Here is a 24,480-nt window from a genome sequence, read left to right on the forward strand (position 1 = left end):
GCCATGATCGGTCTCTATTCGCATTGAGAGGTCTGAGGTAAGCGCTTCTCTTCTAGCGTCCAAGTGAAATCCATTACGCTTCCCTTCTCAGGGCGCAACAGGGCGGCATCCTTCGAAATCTGAGGGTCTCAGTGAAAAAAAAAAAAAAAAAAAAAAAAAATCCGAGTGTCACCCAACATCTCTTGGCCAAAGGATCAATATCGACGCAACCACTCCTGACGCATCCATTACATGCACAGCCAGAATGCAAAAACCAAGACCAATCCAGAAATAACAACACCATCTGCCGTCGGCCCCTGCACTCTCCCGGGCGCGGCATTCTCCTGCCCCGCGTTCTGCCCTGCGTCCTGTCCCGTCTCCTGACTGGCTGCCGCCGTCAGCACATATGTTTCCGTTTTAGTCGCCCCCGCTCCGTCACCACCTCCCCTGTACAGAACCGTAGTGGTGCCTGCGCATGGCTCGGTAGTGGTGGTCTTGATCGTTCCCGTTCCGGTCCTGTTCTTGACCACACCGCCGCCGTTGCACTTCTCTGCAATCTCGGCTAGTCTCGTCAACGACATGGACCTGTACGAGGTCCGCTCCGCCCACCAGCTGCCAAAGGTCTGGCTCCACGGTTCTTCGGGCAACGTCAAGGTGCAGATCGCTGTGTTGCCTCCACCGCCGCCGCCGCCGCTACTGCTGCTGCTGTCCACCTGCTCAAGTATTAGGCTGACCAGCTCTGGGGGTGGGACGGGCAGCCCCTTGCGGAGTGCATCGACCGATGATCTGCATTCGCGCACGTCGGCCGTGGCGCGACGGTCGAGCAGCTCGGTGACATGCGCTGCGTCCGGTGCGCCGGTAGAGTGGGTGTCGTGCGGGCTAGTTGTGCTGGCTTGTTCGTGTGGTGGTGGGGTTACGGCGTTGCTTGCTGCTGCTAGAGCTAGAGCGAATGAGATGAGGTGTTTAAGATGCATTTTTGATGCTTCTGGTCTTTTTTTCGTCAATCGGGAGAATCTCCAGATACAGTCATGGGATCTTGGCTACCAGAGGGGCTTGCTTGTTGCGTTTGGTTCTTGTGATTGTTCTCTACTGAACACTTGTAACATCATCTAGTTAAGAAAGTCGTACAACCAGCCCAGGTTTTTTATACATCACGTAAGAGGCGACTCTTGACATTTTCCGCTGGCTCAAAAGTAAAGGAATGCATGATAATACACGATTAAACGCGGCGAACGCGTTCAAGGGATTTGTTCTATTGCCACCTTCGCTGGAATTATGTCTAGCTCGGCACCTCGGAATGCTTCAACAACACGGTTCGATGCAATTCGGCGCCGCAGTCTGGCATGAGCATGAGGCCTGGGTTTCGGGCATGCTTCTGAAGGGGGCAGTTACGAAAACAGAGTGGCTAGACGTTTATTTACATGCCTTGCGCACACAAAGGTCTAGACCGAAGCGAATGATGAAGTAGAAATCGTTTTTTAGGTGTAATCTACAATACTGCCACACTGATAATAGTGCTTTTTGCTCCTTCAATCTACTGAAGGACCTTATGAGTGATTATATCCCCCATGTCTCTTCTAGCCAGCGACTGTTGCCAACTTACAACAACAATTGCGCTCATAACAGACTCCAGCTTCCATCTGTTTATTACCTCTTGGGATATAATATTGATTGCACATGCATATTTGAAATATAGTTCCTCTAGAAAGCCAAACGGATATGCCAATCAAGGAATGATCCCCGATCTATTATAACATTACATCACTTTGTTCATCGTGTCGGATACTTTGACTTGTAGTGGATTTTGACTTTTGAGTCGTCGGATAGTGGCTGAATAGGTCCTTTTTGTTCCCTTTCCTTCACCACACTTGGTCTAGCACCCATCCCTTTTCTCAGCTGTCCAGAGCACGCCGTTATCGAGGCGCCTTTGTTTAAAGTCTCTCAGCTGCTAGTCAAAAGCCAAGACGTAACTTTTTACACATATTTCTTGGCTATCATGGTTATCGCCAAGTGGATCTTCTATACACGGACACACCACCGCGGGAATTCCGGGTTAGATTTTCGAGCATTTTTACATCGTCTGCGATTCTATAACCCATTTCCCCCATATTAAGCATCACCTAGGTCTAGCTTGCGACCTCGTACCTGGCAGATTTAGTATAGAATTAGGTGCTTATATGGCCCGCGATGTAGACCGCCGAGAAAAAAGTCTGGCACTTGGTTCACGTCGATCTTGCCGTTGCCCAGAGCGACAGTTTAGAACGCGGAAGGCGCTCAGTCCGGGCTGCTCCCTAGCCTCGCATCTTGTCATCCAAAAATGGCAGAGAAGATCGGGCTTGTTGGTGGCGGTAACGGTTCGTTCTAGGGCTTGGAACTAGATCTTTGGCTCGGACAGAAAAAAAAAAGAAACGAAAAGAGTACAGACATGACTATTTCGATCCCTGCTTTTAATCCCGATGCAACTGCTGTCGATTGTAATTCACTGGGCATTATCATTTCAGACTTGTATCAATGTCATAGCATATTATTCTTGCTTGGCGACAGCGTCAACCCCAATGGAGATAAGCTTTGCGACTGACGCCATTCGTGTTATGTTTGCCTCGGCCTGACGAGCGCCCATCTCTCAGCTGTATATTGCCATGAACCAAGCTCTAAAGATTGATTTTAAACCTATGCTCAGACTGGGTAAGAAAGCGTCACGGTCCGATTACTTATTTTGTCAACAAATACTGGTGCCACAATTGCCCTCCCTGCGAAACCATCGAGTAGGGGGAGATATCCGAGAGACAGGATACAGCAGAACCTATTACTACCCGTCAAGATGCAGCCCTAAGGGGGATCGCCGGCTGTAGATTTTACCTGAAGATTACAACTAATTCTAGTTCAAAACGGGAAAAAAAAAGAAAGATCAACACTCCTACATCGCTGCAATGTCGCTCCGAAACAAGGATCATCACATGCAGGAACGGATGGACAGATACTCAGTGCATCCCTTACACCTTCGGCACCAACGAAGGACCTAAAACACGCCGCACTAACGGGGACCGGTATCCGCCATGTGGCATTCCTCCACCAAGTCCGCAAGAACCAAAGCTTTCAACAAACTTATGCAAGGGGAACGCTGACGCCGCACTAACGCCCGAGTCCAGGCTGACGCTAGCATGGGGTAACAAAAGGCCTTCCCGGTCAAAACCCGTCCTACCTCGTGCCCACTAGGGCTATCGGCCGACAGAACTCGGCGCAGACTGTTTGACTTGAGCAGCAAGGAGGGTAGATCTTTATTTCAGGCCTGTATGTCGATATATAGCATGTATGGGTTTCCAGCCTGGCCCCTGAGTTCGGTGTGTTGGTCTGTAGCGTCCGCAGCTGCGCCACCGTCATGTATGGCACAAATCTTATTTTCACAGTTGAGGATTTGATGTAATCTCCTTTCGTGTTGGGGTACGTACAATCATTGTACACTCAACTCCTTTATTATTTGAAGTTGTTTGGCAGCATCCTTCTTTTGTGTCAGTTGCCAATTTCATCAGCTTGCTGGGGGCACTTTGTTGTGTCTGTCTTTCTTTTTCTCGGCTTATCCGCAGCTTCTCTTCCATGTAAGAAAGAGCAAATTACACAAGCGTGTCACGAGGTCACCATGTTTGCCTTTTTCGTGCCCGACACATTCCGCCGAGGGCGGCGGGAATATCTTGCGGTGCCACTTCTAACAGGGGAGGGCGAGAGCGAGAGCAGCAGTGATGCATATGCCGAAAAGAGGAGCTCAAGCCTGGGGGAGCGGCCCTCAGTCGATGATACCCTCATCCCCGATAGTCCCACTGAAAGCCGTATCCTCGACTTTGGCGACGAGAAGGTCTTTGATCGGCGGTTGGCCCGCTGGGGAATCCACCCAAAAGTATGGGCGGCCCTGGCAAAATTCCGCGTTTTGGCTCCAAGCTTCCTCGTCGACGACGATGAGGATAAGCCACCGGTACGGCTGCATCCGAGCGCTTGGTTAGGTGAGAGATGCCATTCTCCTTCCATCTCGTGGACCAAGACAACTGACCATCGAATCCTCCTACAGACGGTCTCCGCGGCACTGCAGCTTTCCTCGTGGTGTGGCACCACTCGTCGCTGGTGTACTTCAGTTGGCGAGTCCATGAAGGCTACGGGTCCTCCCAGGGCACGGAATGGTCGTATCTCATCCAGCTTCCCATCATTCGGCTCATCATCTCGGGCGCCCCGCAAGTCAAAATCTTCTTCGCCATCTCGGGCTATGCCCTCTCATACAAGCCCCTCAAGCTCGCCCGCGCCGGCAGGTTCAACGAATGGGCCTCTGCCCTGAGCTCCTCCATCTTTCGCCGCCACCCGCGTCTCTTCCTCCCCGCCGTCGCCATTCTTTTCGTTGGCACCTTTGCCGGCTGGCTTCAGCTGTACGGCGGCACGGGTGCAACCGAAGGCGACAAGTGGAACGCCCACGTTGCCATCCCCGTCCGCGCTCCTCCCTACAAGGAGGCATTTGGCGAGCACTTCGCCGACTGGGCTCGCACGGTCCTGTCAATCACCAACCCGCTCGCCACGGATCAACGCCGCGGCGCCACCCCTTACGACTGGAACCTGTGGACGCTGCCCATGGAGTTTGACTGCTCACTGGTTGTCTTCCTCTGTCTGGCCGCCTTTGCCCGCCTGCGGTCCATCCTCAGGCTGTTCCTCACGGCCGCCGTGGCCACCTACGCCATATGGTTCACGCACTGGGGCCCGTTCCTGTTCATAGCGGGCATGTTCATCTGCGACTTGCACTTTGAGCTGGAGGACGCAGGAAGCGACACGGTCGCTACGTTGCTCCCGTCCGTCACGCAGCCGGCCCGCGCCTTCAACCACGGGACCGGCTTTTGCGCCCGGTGGAGGCGGACGTTGAATCGCCTTCGCGCCCGCGCAATATCAACACTGCCCAGAAGCGTGTCGTTGCCGAGCGCACGGGTCGTCGCCTCGTTGCCGTTCACCAAGACGCTGTGGGTTGCGTCGCTGCTGACGTCGTTATGGCTGCTGTCGGTGCCCGAGAACAACCGGGGCGGGAAGACGAGCCCCTTTTACATGGTGCTGACGTCACACATCCCGGCCAACTATGGACCGGACGACGAGAACCACTGGTGGCTGTCGCTGGGCGCGGTGCTGCTCGTCTTCACCATAGACCGGGCGGGTCCGTTCCTGCAGCGCGCCTTCACGAGCCGCGCCGCGCAGTACCTCGGCAAGATATCCTACGCACTGTATTTGGTCCACGGCCCGATCGTCTTTTCGCTCGGTTGGCACCTGGGACGGTGGTGCACGGCGCTGACGGGTAGGGAGACTACGGCCGGGTGGGGCGCAGGGATCGTGCTGGCGTACATGGGCTTATGGCCGGTGCTGTTTTGGGTCGCCGACATTGCGTCGAGGTTGGTTGATGTCAAGAGCGTCGAATTCAGCAAGTGGTCGTATGATAGAATGGTGAAAAAGGTGGTCTAGACCAGCAGTTATATTTTGTAGCATCGTTTGTTTAGCGTGTATCTTTTTCAGCAGGTGGATATCTGCCTCAGCTATTAAATATCTCTTTTGTCGACGGACTTTCTTTTTGCCGCGTCGCTTATGGCGTTTGCTTGCATTGATAACCAGAGTAGACGTGTTCACCGTGGAATTGCAAAGAACCGACTCCCCTAGGGGGCTGATGGAAACCTTACCCTTCTAGTCTAGCTTTCCTACGCCAATGTTATGCACAAACTACAATAGATAACCTTTGTTTTCATCGGTACACAGACTTGCTCTTGTTTATTCCCCGACCTCTCAGCTCTGCGTCAGCTGCTTCTTCATCTCGCTCTTTATCCTCGTGACCGTCCCGATACCACCGTACACCATCCCCGTGTAAATCATTGCCACGCTGGCGCCCGCATTCAGCACCGCCAAGGCCTGCTCCCCGTTCGTGATACCACCCGTGGCAAAAATTACCTTTTGCTCATCCCGCTCCTTCTTGGTCGGCGGCGGGACAACAACAGCCGCAGCTCCAGCCTGGGCGGATACCTCCTCCAGATTGGCACCCGCCTCGACCGCCGCCGCTGCAGGACGACCGGCTCCTCCGGCGCTAAACGAATGCCCGTCCAGTGCCTTGCGGTACTTGGCCACTAGCGCCACGGTCCGGTCGAACAGGGCAGGACCTGAGAAACCGCCCGTCTCGTGCAGGTTCTCGACCTCCTTGCCGGAAAGCAGGACGCGGGGCGGGATGACGTCGCGGCGCTTAGTTGTGTTGCCAACGATGACCCCGTCGACGCCGCTCCCCCAGACGGCCTCCACTACGCCCTCGACCTGGGCGTCGGAGTCCTCGTCGGGAGAGACCTTCACCATGACCCGAGGTGGGTCGGCCGCCCTCCCGCACCGAGCGGCGGCGGCCTTGGCCTCGCCCACAACAGCCGACAGAATGCTGGCCAGCGGGCCCGAGCGCTGCAGGTCCCGAAGGCCGGGGGTGTTGGGGCTGCTGACGTTGACGACGAGCACGTCGGCGTAGGGGGCGAGCCGCTCGACGCATCGCGTGTAGTCCCTCGCCACAGCCTCAATGTCCGCCTCGTCCGTCTCCTTGGCCTTGGCCACCTGCACGCACAGCAGCCTGCCGGGGGCCAGGGAGCCGACAGGGACGCCCGCGCGGCCCTCCAACACGTCGGCCTCGGTCAGGCCATTTTCGCGTGCAAAGGACCGCAGACGGGCGCGGAGCGTACGGGCGACGGCGTCGGCGCCTGCGCTGTTGAGCCCGTAGCGGTTGACCATGCCCTCAAGCGTGGGGACACGGAAGACGCGGGGCTTCGGGTTGCCACTTTGCGGGTGCGGGGTGATGCCGCCGACCTCGACGACAGCCGGACCAACGGCGAAGAGAGCGTCAGGGATCTGGGCATCCTTATCCAGGCCAGCGCTGATGCCGACGGGGTTGGATAGCCTTCGGCCGAAGACGGTGACGCCTAGGATCGGCTCGTCCGTGGCGACGGTGCGATCGCGGATGTGCAATCCCATGTTGAACATGGCCTTCATGGCCGCGGTGCCAAAGTGGTGTGCATCCTCGGCGTCAGGGACAAGGGTACGCAGCAACGGTGGGACGATGTACCGGTGCACGAGGTTGGCGCGGGTGTCGGTCGCGTATAGGTATGTTGCGTAGGCGGTTACGGCTGTTGCTGCCGAGTAGAGGAAGACGCGTGCGCCTGGGCTAAGAATAGAAGATTGCACTGGAGTTTCGGAAGAAGGAGGAATTGTCGAGGCGTATCGGCGTGCGGGCTGGAACCGAAGTCGTCCGGTATTGTTAAATGATGGCGTGGAGCGAGAGAGACGCAGAATGCGAGCGTTAGATGCCATCTTGTCCACCTGGGGAAGAGGTCCCTAGCCTCTCTGCCAGCAGTGGGAGGCAGATATGGAGATGAAAAGCAGTCGGGTATCAATTGACCAAGTTGGTTGGCTGAATTGAATTCGGCTTCTGTGGATAGAGGGAAGCCTCAATGGTCGCTTCCAAACAAGCGGGAGCTTTTGCTTGGCTGCTGGGGTTTTCCGCCAAGGCCCCGCAATGACCTAGGTCCGTGTGAATTGGGTTTATGACTGTGTACACCTGCCCTGAAATTCAAGGACAAACTTGACAAGGCCAAACTGGCTCAGTAGTAACTATCGACAAAAAGTGAAAGCACAAAAAAAAAAAAAAAAAGAGATCTATCTATCTATTGTATGCGTAAACCGACCATTGAAAAGGAAGAGGCGACATCTGGCGACATCTGTAAATAAAAGGGAATATTGCGTCTCGCGCAGGGTATATCCATCATCATCCCCAAAGCATCAAATAGCATCCTAAAGCATGTAAAGACGAATCCGCCATCTAGAAAAAAAAAGACATCACCAGTTCTAATCATCAACGGCCTTCCTGCTCCGCCGCAGTAGCCATCGCAGCCCCCTGAGCTACCCTCGCCGCAGCACCCGGCAGTGCGGCCTCTATCGCCGCAGCCGTCTCGGCGGCCGCCATCTCGGCCTGCCTGTTCAGGTAAGCCAAGTACGTCTGCCAGCCGACGGCAATGACACCCGCGAACGCGCTCCTGTACTCGGGTGCGATAAACGTAAAGCTGAAGGCCGTCACGGCAGGCCACAACTTGAGTGAGTTGACTATGCTTGTCGGTACGGCGCGGCGAATACGGTCAAGAACGTCGGATAGCGAGCCTCCTGACAAGAAGGATTGCATCCCGAAGAAGTAGGTGTTGAATAAGGGCGTGAAGAAGGTTTGGTTAATCGCGATCTTGGTAGCGAGGGAGAGAAGCTTGGAAGAGTAGTTGAAGTTGTGGGAGAGAAACATGAACCTAGTGAGGACCAGAAGCCAGGTCAGCATGGTGGAGTTATACCAGCAAATAGCAGAATCGCATCACTTTCTTCGCCTGGCTAAAAGCTCTTACCACTTGTAGCTGGGTATGGACGATACCGCCCCAATAACCAGCGACCGCACCGTTCTCTTCGTGTCGTACTCGTCATCCATGCTCTGGGCCGAGAGGTCGGCGCAAAAGTAGATGGCGAGCGAGGTGCACAGCTGCGTGACGTACGGGCGGCTGCGCTGTGCTCGTCCGTATGCCCCGGCGGCCCGCGTTATGGGCCCCAGCCGCTGCCACCATTGACGCGGCGCCGGTTCCGGGACCGGCGGGACGGTGTTTGGTATGGGGATCTGAACTTCCTCCGGCGCCGATGCATGTGTGCGCTGCTCCGACTTGGGTGTCTGTTTCGTCGATGCGCCGCGACTCTGTAGTGGACTATGCGCGTGAAGACGAGCGCATAACTTAGGCCGGTGTCGGAGGAGGGCGTTCGGGCGACATTGGGAAAGGCCGGTTCGGTATAAACGGAGCGCCTCCATTCTGAGAAGCTGTTTTGTTGTTAGGTATGAATAGCATATGGTCGGGAATGGCCCGACTCTTTGTTTAGGATATCATGATATTGATTTGAGGTTGAGATTCGGTGCAAAGGGTCACAAGCGAGTCACACGCGACCAGACATGTCAGATCTGTTGTCTTGACATGGTGCGCGTGGGGGTTTATTTTTGGGTGGGAATTTTACCCCAAGAAAAAAAAAATTCTTGCACCGATTGGCCCAGAGATGCTCGGCATATGGTCGGGCTTGCTTTGCGACCCGAGAACCCATGCAGCTTATATAATGACATGTCTGAAGTGCTTCAAATCGAGATCGCTTGGTGGAAATAGGTGGCTTTTCCCTGCACCTTACTTACCGGGTACTTTAACTTTTGTTGATTGAACATTTCCCTGCCCTACTGTTTCTTCACATGTCAAAACATTGAGGAGGTTCGCAAAGGATTTTTTATTCGGCTAACCCACCTAGTGACTGCTAATGATAAAGTCTGAGTGAAAAGCCTGGAACGGACGGCCAGCTTGAAATTTTTCACGCCTATGTCATTTTATCCATTCGGCCCTAAGCAATTGTTCATAAAAACCACAGATACATTACACATCCAAAAAAAAAAAAAAAAAAAAAAAAACAGTACAAGGAACTATGCCCTGGCTGCCAGTCTCAATGTGGCCATTCCGCTACCTATTTTACCTTTACCGCCGTATCCGTATCTATTTGCCGTTCGCTCTTTACTTACCTTGGTAGGTAGATACAGTCCATCCGTACCACACCCGCCTGGTGCTTTACTTACTCCATTCTAGGCCAAGGGGGGTTTTGCCGCCCCCTTTTGCACCCGCGGCCGATGTCCTACCTCCGGCCGCATGCGGCACCCCGTTGCGAAGATCATGCCTGACCATGGTACAAACCTACGGAACGGTCCCGGGCGCGATGGGCTTGTTATTAGGGACCTACAACTCGTCCTGACCTCCCTGAGCCAATATAATCAGCGGCACTCCGGCCCTCGGCTGGAAGCCGATGAAGACACTCTGCCCACCGCCGAGGTTCAGCGCGAGGATTGACTGGAATACGCTTTTCCTCATGTACGCCTGCAGGAACAGGTCGATTGGGGCACGCAGCCCCTTGATCCCCATGCCGAGCTCAGGCACGCACGCGTCTGCAAAAAACTATATTGCCGGTGCCAAACTTCACTGCGGCTAGCCGCTTGCGCTGCGCTCAAGTGACGTCGCCAGGCCGCCTGGGACCTGGTTGTACGGGCCGACTTACATCTGCTTGTGCTCCTCGGGCAGGACTACCTTGAAGTTTGGCCCCGAGCTAGTAGCCGCTGCCAATTTCGCTCCTCGACGTCGCGTACATGCCTACATGTATCGCAGGAACCGGAAACACGTTTGTCGTGACTGAAGTCGGCCCTACGCTGTAGTGATCGAACGTCGCCGGCTTCAGTGGAAGGCCCGGTAGGCCATGGTCCCTATAATGTGGCAGCACGTCGTGGAATTTGTGCGATTTTGAGCCGACGAAAAATTCACCATTGGTTAGTACAACGGGTGTCTGGAGGATGTAAAGTTAATTCTTAGGTGGCCGTCTGGTCGTGTAATGCCCTAGGGCGAGCCAAAACTACTGATTTGTGAGTCGCCAATGACCACGGCAGTGAACATGCCCTCGGCATCTTTACTTTGGAGGACTGGGAACATTTTTCTGGGCGATTTCTATCGAGGGTAGCGTAAAAGAGCATTGGGGTCGTGTAAGAGAGTTGGGTAAATCTTTAAAGCTTTTGTTTTGCTGTTGCCCTTATCACTCGATAAAGACTTCACTGATGCCACTGTCTCCTGCAACTTTATACTCTTGCGTTTAACTTTCTCGGCACCGGTGACTTAGCCGAGCGGATTCGATACTTCTCATATCAAAGTCACCCCAGAAGAAATGCACTGTAGAAACCGAGAATAGATTGTCATGTCGCCAAATCCGACAGAGTCTAGATGGTCACCAAGCTCATGACTTGCTAGCCTACCACTGCCATTGCTGGCACCTCGGTGACGAAGGACAGGTTTCCAGTCATAAAAAACATAGAAGGCGCGGACAAAATGCCCACTTCAACTTGTAAGCCGAACCTATTGTATGGGAGACTGGCAAGGGTCCTGATCATTGATATGCTGGCTGGTAGTATTGTATCGGTGCTACTCATAACCCATAAGGGCAGCCAGATTAGATACGGAGGCATTGTTCGTAGAAAGTAACATTGCACCCAATAACTACGTGGGGGGAAATGATTACGCTTAATTAAAAGCATATCTGATTCATAACGTAGCCCAAACTCCAAGCTTACGTGGCCGTCAAGTCTAGACTTGCGAATTCGAGACGTTCGAATGGTGAAAGATGGGCGGGGTGTCACTTTCGTCACTTGAAACTATAGTTGCCATCGTACTTTAGCATCGATTAAGCATCTTTCCCGAGTCGCAAGCTTATACCAGGTAGAGCATACATCAAGTCACAGTTCCTAGAATAAATAAGGAGCGTGTTGGCGACGACAGAACCGACTGCGCCAGCTCCAAAACCAATCCTCTGTCCGTTTCAGAAATGGCCCAAAACGATACAATCCCTAGCCAAAGAAGGAGACCTTGCTATTCTTATTGCAAACAAGCTTTGTCAAGCTTTTCGGCCCTTAATATGCTTATCGTGCCCCACCTAAGTTAGAGCACCGAACAGCGTCGTGGTACTCCATAGTCAAGGGTGAGGCCTGTTGAGACCATCCCGTACAGAGTCACGGGCTCTGTGTACTACAAGCGTGCGTACCCCCTTTGCCTCTGATGCGGGGACATGGGAGATTAGTCGTCTTTGTGTATTTGTGGTTCGGATGGGATGAGTAGGCGCCTAGAGATCAGGCCGATCTGAGCTTGTGTGAATTAAGGTTAGCATTCAATGAATGGATGGCAGGTGGATCATCTGGACATGATTTACATGTCCAACTTTGATTCAAGAAGCTGCCTGAATACGTTATGAAAGCCTCTATTTTTTTGGCTATCCCTAGCTGCACCAGACCACTTGGATAGCCGGGATGTCCATTTGTATGGACTTCTGACACGACTGAGGCGGATGAAATAGCCTGCTCAAACAGGGGCGAGTGGCACTTGGGCATCTCCCGAGTCCAACCCGATTGCAAATGGGAATACGTACCTGGAAAGGGATGTTGCACTGGAGGGTAATATCCATTCGTTTCGGCTTCCACCCCAGTATTACGAGGCCTACCCATTTAATGCATTAAATTTGTGGGGGCCAGTCTGGCGAGTAATACCTTGTTTGGATAGGCTGTACAGGATTTTGTGGTCCATCCTGCTCGGGATATACGAGTTTTCTTCTGGTTCTAGACCTCTAAGATCAAACTATATAAGGATCCTCGATACACGCTTTTTCATCATCTTCTTTATTGCTTCACTCCTCCATCCACAACTCCAGCTGTCAATTCTTCATCACACTCTCCTTCTTTACTCACTTCACTTCATTTGTTAGGCCGGTCCTTTCCCCTTCAACCAAAAATTTACAATCAAAATGCAGTTCAGCAGTGTCTTCCTTATTGCCTTTGCCGCCGTAGCAGTTTCAGCCGGTGAGCTCCGAATGGTCCGCCGTGCGGCGGCCGAAAAGCCCGCCAAGGTACGGATCAGATGCCCGCCTCCATCATCTCATCAATCATTTCCTGAGAACTGAAGGGCTAACTTGATCATAACTAGGTCTTGGCGGGCAACCCCACTATTTCGATTACCGGCACTGGTGCTGACGACGTTGCGGCCAAGCCTGATGCTTGCGGAACTGGTGAGCTACATCCCGTCCGCACCACCCTTGTGGCATTTTGTTTAAGAATGTTAATGCTGACAAGTCTGCTCCTTCTCAGTTACCCCCACTGGTCAGAACCCCCAGACGGTCTGTATCAAGAAGGTCACCGCCACGGGATTTGATGCCACCGTCAAGGACACGGTGACCAAGACGGTTGAGAAGTGCTCGGTGGAGGGCAAGGAGGGCGCCTGCGGTACTGCTGGTGCCGGTGCCAAGCTGAGCAACCTGGCCGACGGGAATTAAGCAAGAGGATTTCTCTAAACAGAAAATCCAGACTCTCACCAGATATTCTTGAAACAGCTCAGCTCGGTGGACGTTGATGAATGGAAACTAGGATCTTGCAACATTATTCCAGGGGGCCGAGAATAACATTTGCTATTTGCTACTGCAATAAGCTCCTGGCAAACGAATAGCAAGCTCAGTTACTTGAACATACGCACACTTGAATGAATTAACTCGCAAAGTGTAGGCTCTACGGATAAGTTGATCATTTTGGATGGGACTATTCGCCGCTATTCTAAGGTAGGTACCTAAGTACCAAGGCTGTAGCTGGCTTTGGTTACCATAGAAACCTGTAACATTTAATACAATTATCTGGCTTACACCGGCTTTTCGCGGCTTGATGCTCGGCGAAATCTCCAATAAGGTCACCCGTGCGCTGATCGAGATGGACGACATCAAAACAGGGTGAAATGCACACACCTGTTGGGAGGATAAGGAAATGTCCAATGTATACAGTTCCAATTGTATCGAGCTTAACTGAACAACATGGGCGCTGTAAATAATCCAAATAATGATGTAATGCAGGAAATGTACGCGAGTCGGTGTCCTGCGCGACTTGGGGTACTGTGGTACATCCACCCTAGACAAAATTCAAGAATTAAGAAAGCACAGCCTCCTTTGAATACCTTGATTCTTTTCCCATCTACGCCAATCGATCCTTATATTAATAGTAAAGCGGAGCTTAACATCCGGACCATTTAAATAGACTAAAATCATGGAAGTTAGGACTAGTAGATCTTTGATACGCATTGTAGGAAATACTGTTGCAGAAAAATATTGTCAATCCTCTCCAGCGAGATAAATGATGGTTTCAACTCTGAATTATGCAATCAGAAGACCGAAATTGGAGCCACATCAGCGTGGATATAAAGCTTTATCAATTATATGTACCCCAAAATAACAGATCGTGGCCCTAATGACATGTCACCGAGCCTCGCTAACTTTATCTCCGGTGAAGTTTGCAGGGGTTATTTTAGCTCTCGCGTGTAAGCATGGGCAGTCAGAAGATTTAACTTGCGTTGGGTGTCGCTTTTACCATCATATAGCCATCCAAACGCTATTATACTCACAGTGAGATAAAGGCATGCCTGACCGGAAAGTTACTTGCAATCGGTATCGCTTCAACTTAAAAATAGCAATTTCAGTCTCATTATGTTATCCACAGTCAGTCAAAGCTGCGGGCCCTAGAAACAAAGATCGGCGATTAATAACGGTCGTCCCATTATCTTGGCAGTTGCTTGGAATTCCTTGTTGTAAAACGCGAGGTCTTTTAGTCTCTTTTATTCATATTTACTATTTCGAGCACTTTACAGGGCTATTCCGCATAAACATATACTTTTATTGCCCTATGTTAGAATAGAACCCAGTTAATTGATAATTTACGGTAGCTCCATGACAAAGTTGGCCAAAGTTAAGCACCTTGTCGTTAGTACTCTTGTAGCTATATATCTTACGCTGTCTTACGACTAATAAAAAATTACCTTGTTGTTTATTGCTTCTTCCCAAACCCCCCGCCGCCGCCGCTCATATTTTCTTCTCACACCTTTCCATAACCGCATCCTTACTCGTCGTTCCCGAAAACCAAATTTCTCAACATGCACTTTTCAACAATTCTTGTCCCCGTGGCCTTGGCTGCTCTGCAAGTTAGCGCTGCGGCACCCGAATTTTGCGCCTATTTCACTGGCAGTAACAAGTCGCGTAGGCAGGTTGGGGTTGTCAGAATTGGCGAAATAGATACTATTATAGCCGATGGGACGGAATTGGTAGTTCATGCGCAAGACTCTCGATGCCAAGTTATTCTTGCCAATGGCAAACCAGGACCGGAATGGCTTTCCGCCGACCCTGTCTAGGTTTCAGACGGAAGAACACCAGCTTATTAGTTTTTGAACTTTTTAAAATAAACACCAACCAAGTCACCAACAACAATAAACTACAGTCGTTACCAAAAATAAATCCAAACAGGCAAATTACCGTAAAAAAAAAAAAAAAAAAAAACAGTAGCAGCTAATATCCTATGTGCTAGTATATTGCAAAGTGTGCATATTGTGCTAATGTGCAATTGTATCATGTTATCCTAATTTCTTTGAGGGCCTAAATTGGGCTTTAAGTGCATTTCTGATTTTTGGAAAAGGTTAAATCAACCTTCTAAACAGTTTTAGCGTGGGCAGCTATGGACACTTGGCTGTGAAAGTACTCTGCCAGCAAAAATGAAGCCCATTTTTATCATTTTTACAACACGCAGCTTAAAATATACCAAGCGTTTATATAGCACTACAGCCGTATCAAAATGAACCTTAACGCTATAAAAATTATTAAAAGCTTAAAGATTAACCTGTCTGAAACATTTAATGACTAAGAAGTTAGATCGGGCAGAACTTCAACTTTGATAGCCTTGTGCCAAGAATTACTTATCGATTTGGGTAATAGTCGCGAATGAAATGTCAATGTGTATGTGGAGTTGGAATGCTTATCTGTTTAGAGGAGGTAAAGCAAAGTGTATTCCTCTCAGGCCTTCCTGTTGAAATCACTCGCAATTACTTTTCCTTGGAATATTTATTTCCTAGTCAAAATGAATAGAGGTTACAGGCAAATATAAGGCAAGCTTTTTCCTCGATCGCATCTTTTCAGAACATAAAATTCAAGATCTTGATAAGGGCAAAGCAAATTCACTTTTGGAAGATAGTTTCGGTTCCGGTTGAGGCTAGAAAAAGAAGTTGCGGGAGAGTCGAGAATGTAAAGGAGGACTCAGGTTGAGAGATAAATTTTTGCACGCGTGGCGAGATATAATGCCCACATTGAGAAAAAAGGGAAATAAAGAGGTAAACTTTAATAATTTTGTTTCTTAGTATCTCGTTCTGGTGCTTTAGAAACCTCTAGGCGGGCTGCGAGACCCGCAACTTGCGTCGCGCGAGGGCATCCAAGTGGCGGACCTTGGGTTTAGCTGCTTGTGGCAATGGGTTGTAGGGTGATTTCACGAATAACAGCGGCTGTTGCAACCCATATGACGGAATTGAGGTTCTATTAGGAATGGCCGCTATTCTTCGTGCCCAAGGCGCTACTTCACCAAACCGCGCAGCTCCTGCAAACTCGACTCGGTGGTTTATTGACTGTGAAATCCTACGTGTGCCATTTTCTTAACGGAACGCAACTTTTGAAGGCCAACATCAAGCATATCGCGCACTTCAGCGTGACACCATGGCAAAAGAAGGGGTAATTATTTTGCCCCCCAAAACATTTGATCGTATTCGCTCTTAGTGGTCTAGAGCGAATGTTTGACGATGAATAAACATTCCCATCGACAAACCATTGGGCTCCATTTACTAGTTGGCCGCCAGCTAATTATTATAGGGTTTTGGAGGCAGACCTCATGGTCATTACCCAAGCATGGCCCAAGTCTGCTTACAAAGAAGTTATGGATGAGTCGGACTTCGATTTCACGGTTCAAACCCAGCTTAAATACCCATTAGGCCCTCAGGTAACAGTTGATGGGCATTCTTAACGCTGGTAGGTTGCAGAGAAGTTATTCAGATTGGTCGATCTTTAGGTATTTACACTTACTCAGGACGAATATCAGAAGTCTATTAATGTAATTTCAAGTGCACCCGTGGCTTCCCATCGCTTTATTTTCTTCGCAAAGACGTGAAAGACGAACTTACTGCGGGCTTGCAAGTCGATATAGCTATGCATAAACTGGAAACATCCTACCGTTCTACAGCTTAAATGCGCAGGATTGCATGCACATCAAAAAGTGCGTCTTCGACGTCCAAGTCACCGAGGAAATTATCGAACACGTCGCGAAAATGTGTGCCGACAAGGTGTATGCCCGGTAAACCGTATATCTTCTCGGCGGTCTCTTGGCCAAGCGCATCTTGTTAATGTGCTGGGGAAAAAGGTGGAATGTGCGATACGGTTTGCACCCTGGCAGAGACCCAATCGCCGTCTCGTTTTACGCCAAGGGTGTCCCAAGTGTCTGAATGGGGCCATCCAGACGTTGTGCTCTCTTTACCTGTCTGGCCTTTTACTATGCTGGGGCCAATCCGACTCAGCTGTGCCAGGCACTGAAGCATATGTTGAATTTTGACGATCCGTCTTCAAAGTACGATAGGTAGGCCCAAATCCCCGGGAATCTCCCGGGCTGCCTTTGCAGTGTAAGTCAAATTACATTGTTATCATTCCATGCTTTTAACCCAAACCTGTGCATAGCCATTTTCTAACATTTCTTTACAGGAAGTCGATCAATATTGATGATTAAATCCAATTGGAAAACGTCTGAAAGTCAGTTAAATACCACTTGGTCGTTATCCATTAACGTTGCGTACCCCCTGTTCGGCACCCCCCCTGTTCGGCACCCTGAAAATCTAACAACGAAATGCCTACTTTTATAAGCTGATTTAAATATAAAATTATCAACGGACAAAAATACAATCGTTTTCACGCTTCTCCGGTTCATTAACCTCTTCTTCATCAGCTAAAGGTTCCAAATTTTCTATATCCTTTTCCTGCAATCCAATAATGTTCTGTTTGTTAACCAAAAGCTCGTTTGGATCCGGAACCACCCTCCTCCTTTTAACCGGCCGTATTGCCTCCAGTTGTGCTTCCAATAAGCTGATTTTTTGCTGGGCGCTAGCCAAAAGGGTATCTTTAGCTTCGAAGCTTTTTTGGACTTTTGCAAATAAAAGACGTGAAGTAGCGTTGGTTTTGTTGGATTGGGAAAGTTTTTGCAGTTGAAATCGGACATCTCGGGTCGTTTTAGGGGTTTTCCAAATAAGTAAAGACGGATCGTTAATTTTTTGGGCTGGGCTTTCCGGTGTTTTATCCCTTTGCAAACCGTTGTTTTTATCTTTTATAACGTTGGCATTGCTATTTTCTAACAAAAAAGGGCTTAAAAGTGGTTTAACCAAGTTTACCGGCCATAACCCCGTTGTACGCCAACCAGATTGAATGGTTTTTGCTATAAATGCTTTTAATCTGGCTTTTCGATAACAAAGTAGGAAATTTCGTTTTCCAATAATTGTTGAACAGCAAAATTGGCTAACAAATCCAAGTTGACGTCGATAAGCTTCTTTTAACGGCCCAAAAACCGATAAATCCAATGGTTAGAGAACGTGTGACGAATGAGGGGGTAAATATAGGAGTTGAATATTGTTTTGCAAGCAAAGAAGCATAAATTCGTCCGTTATATGTGATCCATGGCCATCCAAAACTAATAACCGCTTTTCAGGGGTTAAAGGTTGGGTATACGGAATAAACACTTTTTTTAACCATTCGATAGCCGTTTCGTTATTTGTCCACCCGTTTTCGGTTGCGTGAAATTTCCAATTATCGAAAAGGCTTAAATCCGTCGGAAACCATTGTTGTTGTACGTTTTTTCCCTTAAATATAACAAGGGGAGGGAGGGCAACGCCCGTAGCCGATATACATTCGATTATAGTCGTCCAACCCCGCGTTCCGGGCTCTTTCCGTTGCAACGGCCGGATCCCGTTAAGCCCTAATACCAGGCCGTTAGATCCTTTACCTTCCATTATACCGGTTTCGTCCATATTCCAACGGTTTTCCGGTTTAATAGCGTTAATAACCGGGTTCGTAATATAAAGCCACCAAGATTTAATTACCTCCGTAATAGCGCCATTAACCCGGGCGTTATCTATTCGACGGGGCCTTTGGGTCTTAAGGATTGGATAACGAGCCAAAAAACGAGTTATCCAACGTTTTCCAAGGCCTTTTGTCTCTCCGGCGGCTTGAAGAATTCGTTCGGCAAAAAAGCGTAATTCTTGATGCGTTGGCGGAAGCCCTAAAGCTGTTTGGGTAAGTACCCAATCAGCCAAATGCTTTTCCTGTTCCGTAGAAAGCCTTTGAAAAGGGCTTTGTGCTTTTTTATAAGCTTGAGAACCTTTAAGTCGACTTTGAAGTGTAGACCTAGGTATTCCCCATTTTCGGGAGGTTTTTGCAATTGGATTGCCATTATTGACGTCGTTAATTGCAGATATAAGCTGTTTTTCAGTATATTGCTTCATTGGAAAATGGAGAATCAAGATTAGAAAAAAGTAAATCCAAAAGTGAAAGATTCATCGAGATATTTATAATAGAAGTTGGAGGATAAAAATAAAAGTGTTGTTATTTTTGGGTGCCGAACAGGGGGGGTGCCGAACAGGGGGTACGCAACGTTATGTTATAGTTTAGGAATAGCGAGCATATTTAAGAATACGGGCGATTACTTGGTTCAAGTCTCAAATTATTGCCAGGAGCTTCCGTAACCAAAAGAAACGGATCTACCTACACCGCTTTGTGCGTCACTAGGCTTCCTTTCGAAGGCCTATTGACTGGTAGATAGCAAACTACGGGAGTCAGAAAGGACTGACAAAGAGCTGGGATATGGATGCTTAGATCTCTTACGCAAAGTATGGCGCAGATCATCTCAAATGTTGCGCAAGGGTCCTCTGTCTTCTTACTCTTCGAGGTGGCGTACCATACTCTGTTCTTGTCTTGGATTCCCTTGCTTCCAGCTTTCTCACATAAATAAGTGCTTCTAAGGCTTCTGGGCCACACAAAGCATAAGGTAGCCAGGTAGGCGAGTAAGGTTGACTATCTGCGGCTCGTCCCACATTACTATGATACACGAATCATGTCAATATATATTTGTCAAATGCAAGTCTTCAAGGGGGGGTCAAATTATCTGGCACCCACCATGTTTTATTTGGCACCCGATTTATATCTACCCAATACAACATCGAAAATATACGTCTTAAAACTTATCCCCACCAAAAGTCCACCCAAATTTGTCTGGCCCTGTAGCAAACCTGGGCGGAATCAAATGCCTCATTTTACCACTCACAATCGTGATATACAGCGTTTTCCAATTTAATATTAATGCGCCGTATTATGCGCGTATTATATATCGTTGGGTCGAAAATATAAGGTGCGCATTAACTCGCACCCTTACCACCATTTGGCCATTTTTCTATTTTATATACAATGTTTAATTTGGGCCGAAATTCCACTAGATTAATATCCAATGCAAATGCATGCTGTATCGGTAAGAAAGTGGAGTATTTTGGATGGCAAATACAATAGTGTGGGTGGTGGGTGCCGGATAATTCGACGCTCCAAACAATAACGGACATTTCCGTAGATTAATGCGCGGCTTGCAATTAATAAAAAAAGGAAAGGAAAATAGCGCACACGACCAGGATCCCAATATATAAAATAGGTATAAATTTAAATAGTGTGCTGTTTAAACTGGAAGAATACTAAATTACAGATTGATTGTATAACTACTTTGTATTTGACATCATTATGTTCGGCTTAATTTTCCAATAATTCGGGGATTGAATTTATATTCCTTTCGAGCTATTATTGGAATATATTTAGTCGAGTTCTCTATATTATTCAAATAGAAGCATTTTACCGGATTCAAAACGTTCCTGTTCAATCAAGACGCATCTAATTAGGTTTAAATCTATTTTTGAAGTCTTATGATACTGCCAGACCGGGATAGACGTATGTAGAGTAATTTATGTATAGAAAGGTAAAATATATCAAATTTATCTGTACAAGGCTCACGGATGAAAACTCTCACGTAAATAAATTGAAAAATAAAAGACGTTACTGAACATTAAAAATTCCTTTATGATATATATTATAGGCGAAAACCTGGTGCTTTAGCATTATTTTATACTCGTGGATAAGATTCGTTATTCACTTGTGTGAATAAATAGGTTTCGACTCCCCCCGCCCCCACCCCATATAAATATGTTACATACTGTGCCCCCGCCCCCCTTCTATTAATTGATCAAATTTGATTGAAAGTGCGGATATCCCCCGGGATCGAACAGCGCATAAACAAGTACCAATTAATTATATAATATTCGTATTAAGAACTAATCTAGAATTGATCCCTCTAATGAACTGATTATTTATCGATCAGCTAATTATGTAGGGCTTGCTTTACTACTAGGGTTAAAATTCGAATTTTCAATGAGCAATCGGCCACCGAGCCCTCTTTTTTCGGCGTCCTCCGCACATTAGGCAGGGACTCTGTTTGATACTTAGCGATGCAATATTCAACTTGTGGACCAATTTAAAATCCCTCATTTCGTTATTTTTAACTCTGCGTGCGCCTTTTATATACAAAAGGTCATATAAATGTTTATGTCGTTTATACCGATTGTAATAATGTAATGCTTTTGGGCCTATGTTACCCCCTGGATCTTTGTAGTGTGTCTGCAAACCTAAGGTACATCACCTAAGGGCTTCCCATTATAAATATTCAAGGCTAACAACCTTTGACAATAGTTTCTTTTTGCTTTTGTATCTAAGACGGACAATCTCGTCATTGTTTCCTGCTGCAGTCCCCTTCTTAGCTTTTCAGACTTAATCTTGCCCATATTATTTGTATCTCTGATTTGAAACGATTTTGTTCGACGAAATGCAGGTTTCTCGCTTTTTTGCCATCCTGGCGCTTGCCATTTCGGTCACGGCCATCCCCGTTAGCATCGGCGGATCCAAAGCCGTGGCTCCCGGCCCAGCATGCCATCTAGACAAGGCTGGGCGTTGCCAATGCCATAGCGCCGGGAGGTCGAGCAATCACCGGTTGACTGCTCGAAGCGATTGCTGGACCGACAGCGACAAGGGCAGCGACGTCTCCAGCGCCTCTAGCAAAGGCAGCTCGCCCAGTCCTACGGCCTATAACTGCACGGTCTGCGGAAAGAAATCTGATGATTGCAGAGAGGGGTACGTACAAATACCTGTTGCTTGTCAAACCCCAAGGTCGTGTGCACCGTGTAACGCTAAGCATATACCAGACTCTGCGGCAATATGTAATGAGTACCCAGTTTTAAGAAGCGCCGCTAATTTAATGGTGGACTCAAACCTTTAAAAGAATATTTGGCTTGAGACGGAGTATTTGTTTATCTCAAGATGACTTATGTAAATCACCACAATCTAAAATGATCATTTACTGGAGCGTGCTATACAGCCCAAGACAGTTGCAATGCCGCAAATGAAGTGACTTAATAACAAATTATGGGCGTGGTTGTTTTAGTTCAGGAAAACGCTACATCACCGCACGACTATTCACTCTGCAGTGCAGCTAAAGAGCGGCATATAAACACAACCCAAAACAACGACAGGCTACCGCGATACTGCCCTTCATGGCCCAATTTTCTATTACCTTGTAACTTGTGCCGCCATGTTTTCTAGGCACTTACATGCGCCCTTTTTACACGGCTGTTTTTAACATCTTTCGTAGATTCGTAGACAACGTAAAATGGAGTAATTACGAATATCAGCATCAAAAACATAATATTAAATGGCATAGAAATAGTTGAAGGGCAATACTAAAGCGCTGTAAAAGGTAGTCGTAAAAGAAGACACCTTGGCGTACTAGCTAAATCAAGTAACTTCTGATTATAGCTTGGACTAGTATTATTAGGAACCAGATGTACCGTCAGGTTTACAGATCAAACATCTAAATATTGGGGGGTGCAAACATTGATTGTCTTGGCAATGTCTAGAAAGCCTTGCTATCTTGAATGGATTAGATAGTTAGACTTTCTACTCATGATAAGCTTGCTGCCCTCGTACAGTAATAAAAAGGATACCTCGGCTAAACTTAAATGATGTAAAGATGGTAGGGCTCGAGGAGTAAAGTCTTGCCCAATATGCCGGACTCAAGCCCAGGCTAGAACCAAGGGAGTGGTATCGAAATGGTCCTCCCATCGGTGTCCGCCTTGAAACTAACAAACATCAGACTCAAGTGCTCAAGACAGTGCAACGTTCGCTATGTTGTTATTAAAGCTGGCTCCGTTTTACCGCAGCCTACGGCACACGAAGCAAGTCTCTGATTTCGGGTCCTTCAACCAACAAACTCTGTCTACGCATTCACTTCGACGTGTAACAGATGAGTCTTTTTACTACTCAAAGAGCCCGAGCCCAAAGATTCAAAGTCTCACACCAAAATCCAGTGACGCCCTGGAATGCTTCCCAATTAAAAGTTGCCAGATTACAGGGGCTGTCCTAACGACTGGAGCTGGTGCCGCGTGCGGTGCCACAAGCTGGCTCACCAAGCCCAACACTCAAAAATAAAAAAGCCCCTAGACAGTCTCAAATTGCCAGTCGAGAGAAAGTTATTTTCTGGCAATTGTGGTAATAGCCCCGCTGAAAAGCGCTAGACCTGGCTCTCTTTTCGTGGCCTTACTCGAGTCGCCCCTAATACCAAACTAAGGCCTGCCAAAACCCGCCCATGGGGGCCCGCGCCGGCCCAAGTAGGTGGGTCGGGGGGCCCGCGGGTAGACTGTAATATTTATGGGGGGGCCCAACCCGGCCCAAATTTGAACGCGGGTTTTTTTGGCAGCCCGCGGGCCCCCGTGGGTAAAGCCCGTAAATACGTAAATATTTCAAAATTAACATTTGTAAAATTCCGAAGGAAATTATATTAAAATAAACGTAATATAAAATAATATATTTTCCAATATAATTATTATTATTATTATTATTATTATTATTATTATTATTATTATTATTATTATTATTATAATTATTATTATAATTATTATTATTATTATTATTATTATTATTATTATTATTATTATTATTATTATTATTATTATTATTATTATTATTATTATTATTATTATTATTATTATTATTATTATTATTATTATTATTATTATTATTATTATTATTATTATAATTATTATTATTATTATTAATTTTTGTTTTTTTTCGTATATAATAAATTAAATTATAATAAAAATAAAAATAACAAATATTAATTGTAATGTTTTTTTTTATTAACCGAATATAAAATACGAAAAAAAACAATTTATTTAACAATATTTTACATTTGAAAATTCCTTAAATTACGCCCATACGATATATTATTCCGTACCCGTTTTAACGCCCTGGTTGGAATTTCCATAAAAGTTTTGCTATATTTTAATCCAATTTAAATAAAAATAAATAATGCAGGTATACGGTTAATATTAGCCCGAATTGGGGTATTATTAACGGTTATTTCGATAATATTATTTTTATTGGAATTAGAATTATTATTTAATTTACCCAAATTGTGGATAAAACCGACAAATTCCGTAAACCTATCGTATTTAGCTTTTTCGTTTTCCGGGTTTAAATATTCGTTTTTTATAATGGTAATTTTAAAACCGATTAAAAAAATAAATTTTTTTTAATTAAAATATAAATAATAGCACAATTACGAATGGCAAATAAATTTAAAAAATATTAATTAAAACCGATAAAATTACCTAATTATAATTATAAACGTTCGATAAAAATTAAAATAGTAAATATAATTAAAATATTGCGGGTAATTTGGGCGAATTTTGGGAATTTTATTTTATATATAGCCTACCAATTAAAAATATTATTATCATTTTCTATAATTAAATATAAATAAAAGTTAATATATATAACCATCCGTATAACCATCCGTATAATTATTTATATTTTAAATTATAATAAAATTAATATATTACGCATTTTATATTAAAAACACTTTAATTTTTA

The 24,480-nt window shown here is 47.0% G+C and overlaps 9 protein-coding genes across 9 annotated transcripts; 5 read left to right on the forward strand and 4 right to left on the reverse strand.

The window, feature by feature from the left end:
* Nucleotides 1–227: 227 nt before the first annotated feature.
* Nucleotides 228–953, reverse strand: PgNI_07393 (uncharacterized protein; the record flags this gene model as incomplete). Its single annotated transcript, XM_031127406.1, has 1 exon — nt 228–953. The coding sequence occupies one exon, from the start codon at nt 951–953 to the stop codon at nt 228–230; it is 726 nt and encodes a 241-aa protein (XP_030980982.1).
* A 2,663-nt stretch (nt 954–3,616) lies between these two features.
* PgNI_07394 (uncharacterized protein) lies at nt 3,617–5,457 on the forward strand (the record flags this gene model as incomplete). Its single annotated transcript, XM_031127407.1, has 2 exons — nt 3,617–3,974; nt 4,040–5,457. 2 exons carry the CDS (start codon nt 3,617–3,619, stop codon nt 5,455–5,457), a joined length of 1,776 nt encoding a protein of 591 aa, XP_030980987.1.
* Nucleotides 5,458–5,772: 315 nt separating this feature from the next.
* PgNI_07395 (uncharacterized protein) lies at nt 5,773–7,320 on the reverse strand (the record flags this gene model as incomplete). Its single annotated transcript, XM_031127408.1, has 1 exon — nt 5,773–7,320. One exon carries the CDS (start codon nt 7,318–7,320, stop codon nt 5,773–5,775), a length of 1,548 nt encoding a protein of 515 aa, XP_030980988.1.
* Nucleotides 7,321–7,636: 316 nt separating this feature from the next.
* Nucleotides 7,637–9,006, reverse strand: PgNI_07396 (uncharacterized protein). The gene is made up of 2 exons (XM_031127409.1): nt 8,394–9,006; nt 7,637–8,300 (listed from the first exon to the last, which is right to left on the reverse strand). The coding sequence occupies exons 1-2, from the start codon at nt 8,840–8,842 to the stop codon at nt 7,862–7,864; spliced, it is 888 nt and encodes a 295-aa protein (XP_030980985.1). The 5' UTR covers nt 8,843–9,006; the 3' UTR covers nt 7,637–7,861.
* A 478-nt stretch (nt 9,007–9,484) lies between these two features.
* On the forward strand, nt 9,485–10,047 carry PgNI_07397 (uncharacterized protein; the record flags this gene model as incomplete). The annotated part of the gene is made up of 3 exons (XM_031127410.1): nt 9,485–9,590; nt 9,651–9,785; nt 9,837–10,047. The coding sequence occupies exons 1-3, from the start codon at nt 9,493–9,495 to the stop codon at nt 10,045–10,047; spliced, it is 444 nt and encodes a 147-aa protein (XP_030980986.1). The 5' UTR covers nt 9,485–9,492.
* PgNI_07398 (uncharacterized protein) lies at nt 9,633–9,980 on the reverse strand (the record flags this gene model as incomplete). Its single annotated transcript, XM_031127411.1, has 2 exons — nt 9,633–9,738; nt 9,802–9,980. 2 exons carry the CDS (start codon nt 9,978–9,980, stop codon nt 9,633–9,635), a joined length of 285 nt encoding a protein of 94 aa, XP_030980989.1.
* A 2,343-nt stretch (nt 10,048–12,390) lies between the features above and the next one.
* Nucleotides 12,391–12,915, forward strand: PgNI_07399 (uncharacterized protein; the record flags this gene model as incomplete). Its single annotated transcript, XM_031127412.1, has 3 exons — nt 12,391–12,492; nt 12,570–12,651; nt 12,731–12,915. The coding sequence occupies 3 exons, from the start codon at nt 12,391–12,393 to the stop codon at nt 12,913–12,915; spliced, it is 369 nt and encodes a 122-aa protein (XP_030980990.1).
* A 1,634-nt stretch (nt 12,916–14,549) lies between these two features.
* On the forward strand, nt 14,550–14,804 carry PgNI_07400 (uncharacterized protein; the record flags this gene model as incomplete). The annotated part of the gene is made up of 1 exon (XM_031127413.1): nt 14,550–14,804. One exon carries the CDS (start codon nt 14,550–14,552, stop codon nt 14,802–14,804), a length of 255 nt encoding a protein of 84 aa, XP_030981345.1.
* Nucleotides 14,805–21,379: 6,575 nt separating this feature from the next.
* On the forward strand, nt 21,380–21,774 carry PgNI_07401 (uncharacterized protein; the record flags this gene model as incomplete). Its single annotated transcript, XM_031127414.1, has 2 exons — nt 21,380–21,684; nt 21,756–21,774. 2 exons carry the CDS (start codon nt 21,380–21,382, stop codon nt 21,772–21,774), a joined length of 324 nt encoding a protein of 107 aa, XP_030981102.1.
* Nucleotides 21,775–24,480: the final 2,706 nt, after the last annotated feature.

Source organism: Pyricularia grisea (genome assembly GCF_004355905.1).
Source record: "Pyricularia grisea strain NI907 chromosome Unknown Pyricularia_grisea_NI907_Scaffold_4, whole genome shotgun sequence".
NCBI lineage: Eukaryota > Fungi > Ascomycota > Sordariomycetes > Magnaporthales > Pyriculariaceae > Pyricularia > Pyricularia grisea.

Coding starts and splice junctions, on each gene's coding strand:
- PgNI_07396 (XM_031127409.1), bottom strand. CDS start 8,842: ATGGAGGCGCTCCGTTTATACCGAACCGGCCTTTCCCAATGTCGCCCG. Junction 8,301..8,393: donor TCCATACCCAGCTACAAGTG/GTAAGAGCTTTT, acceptor GGTCCTCACTAG/GTTCATGTTTCTCTCCCACA.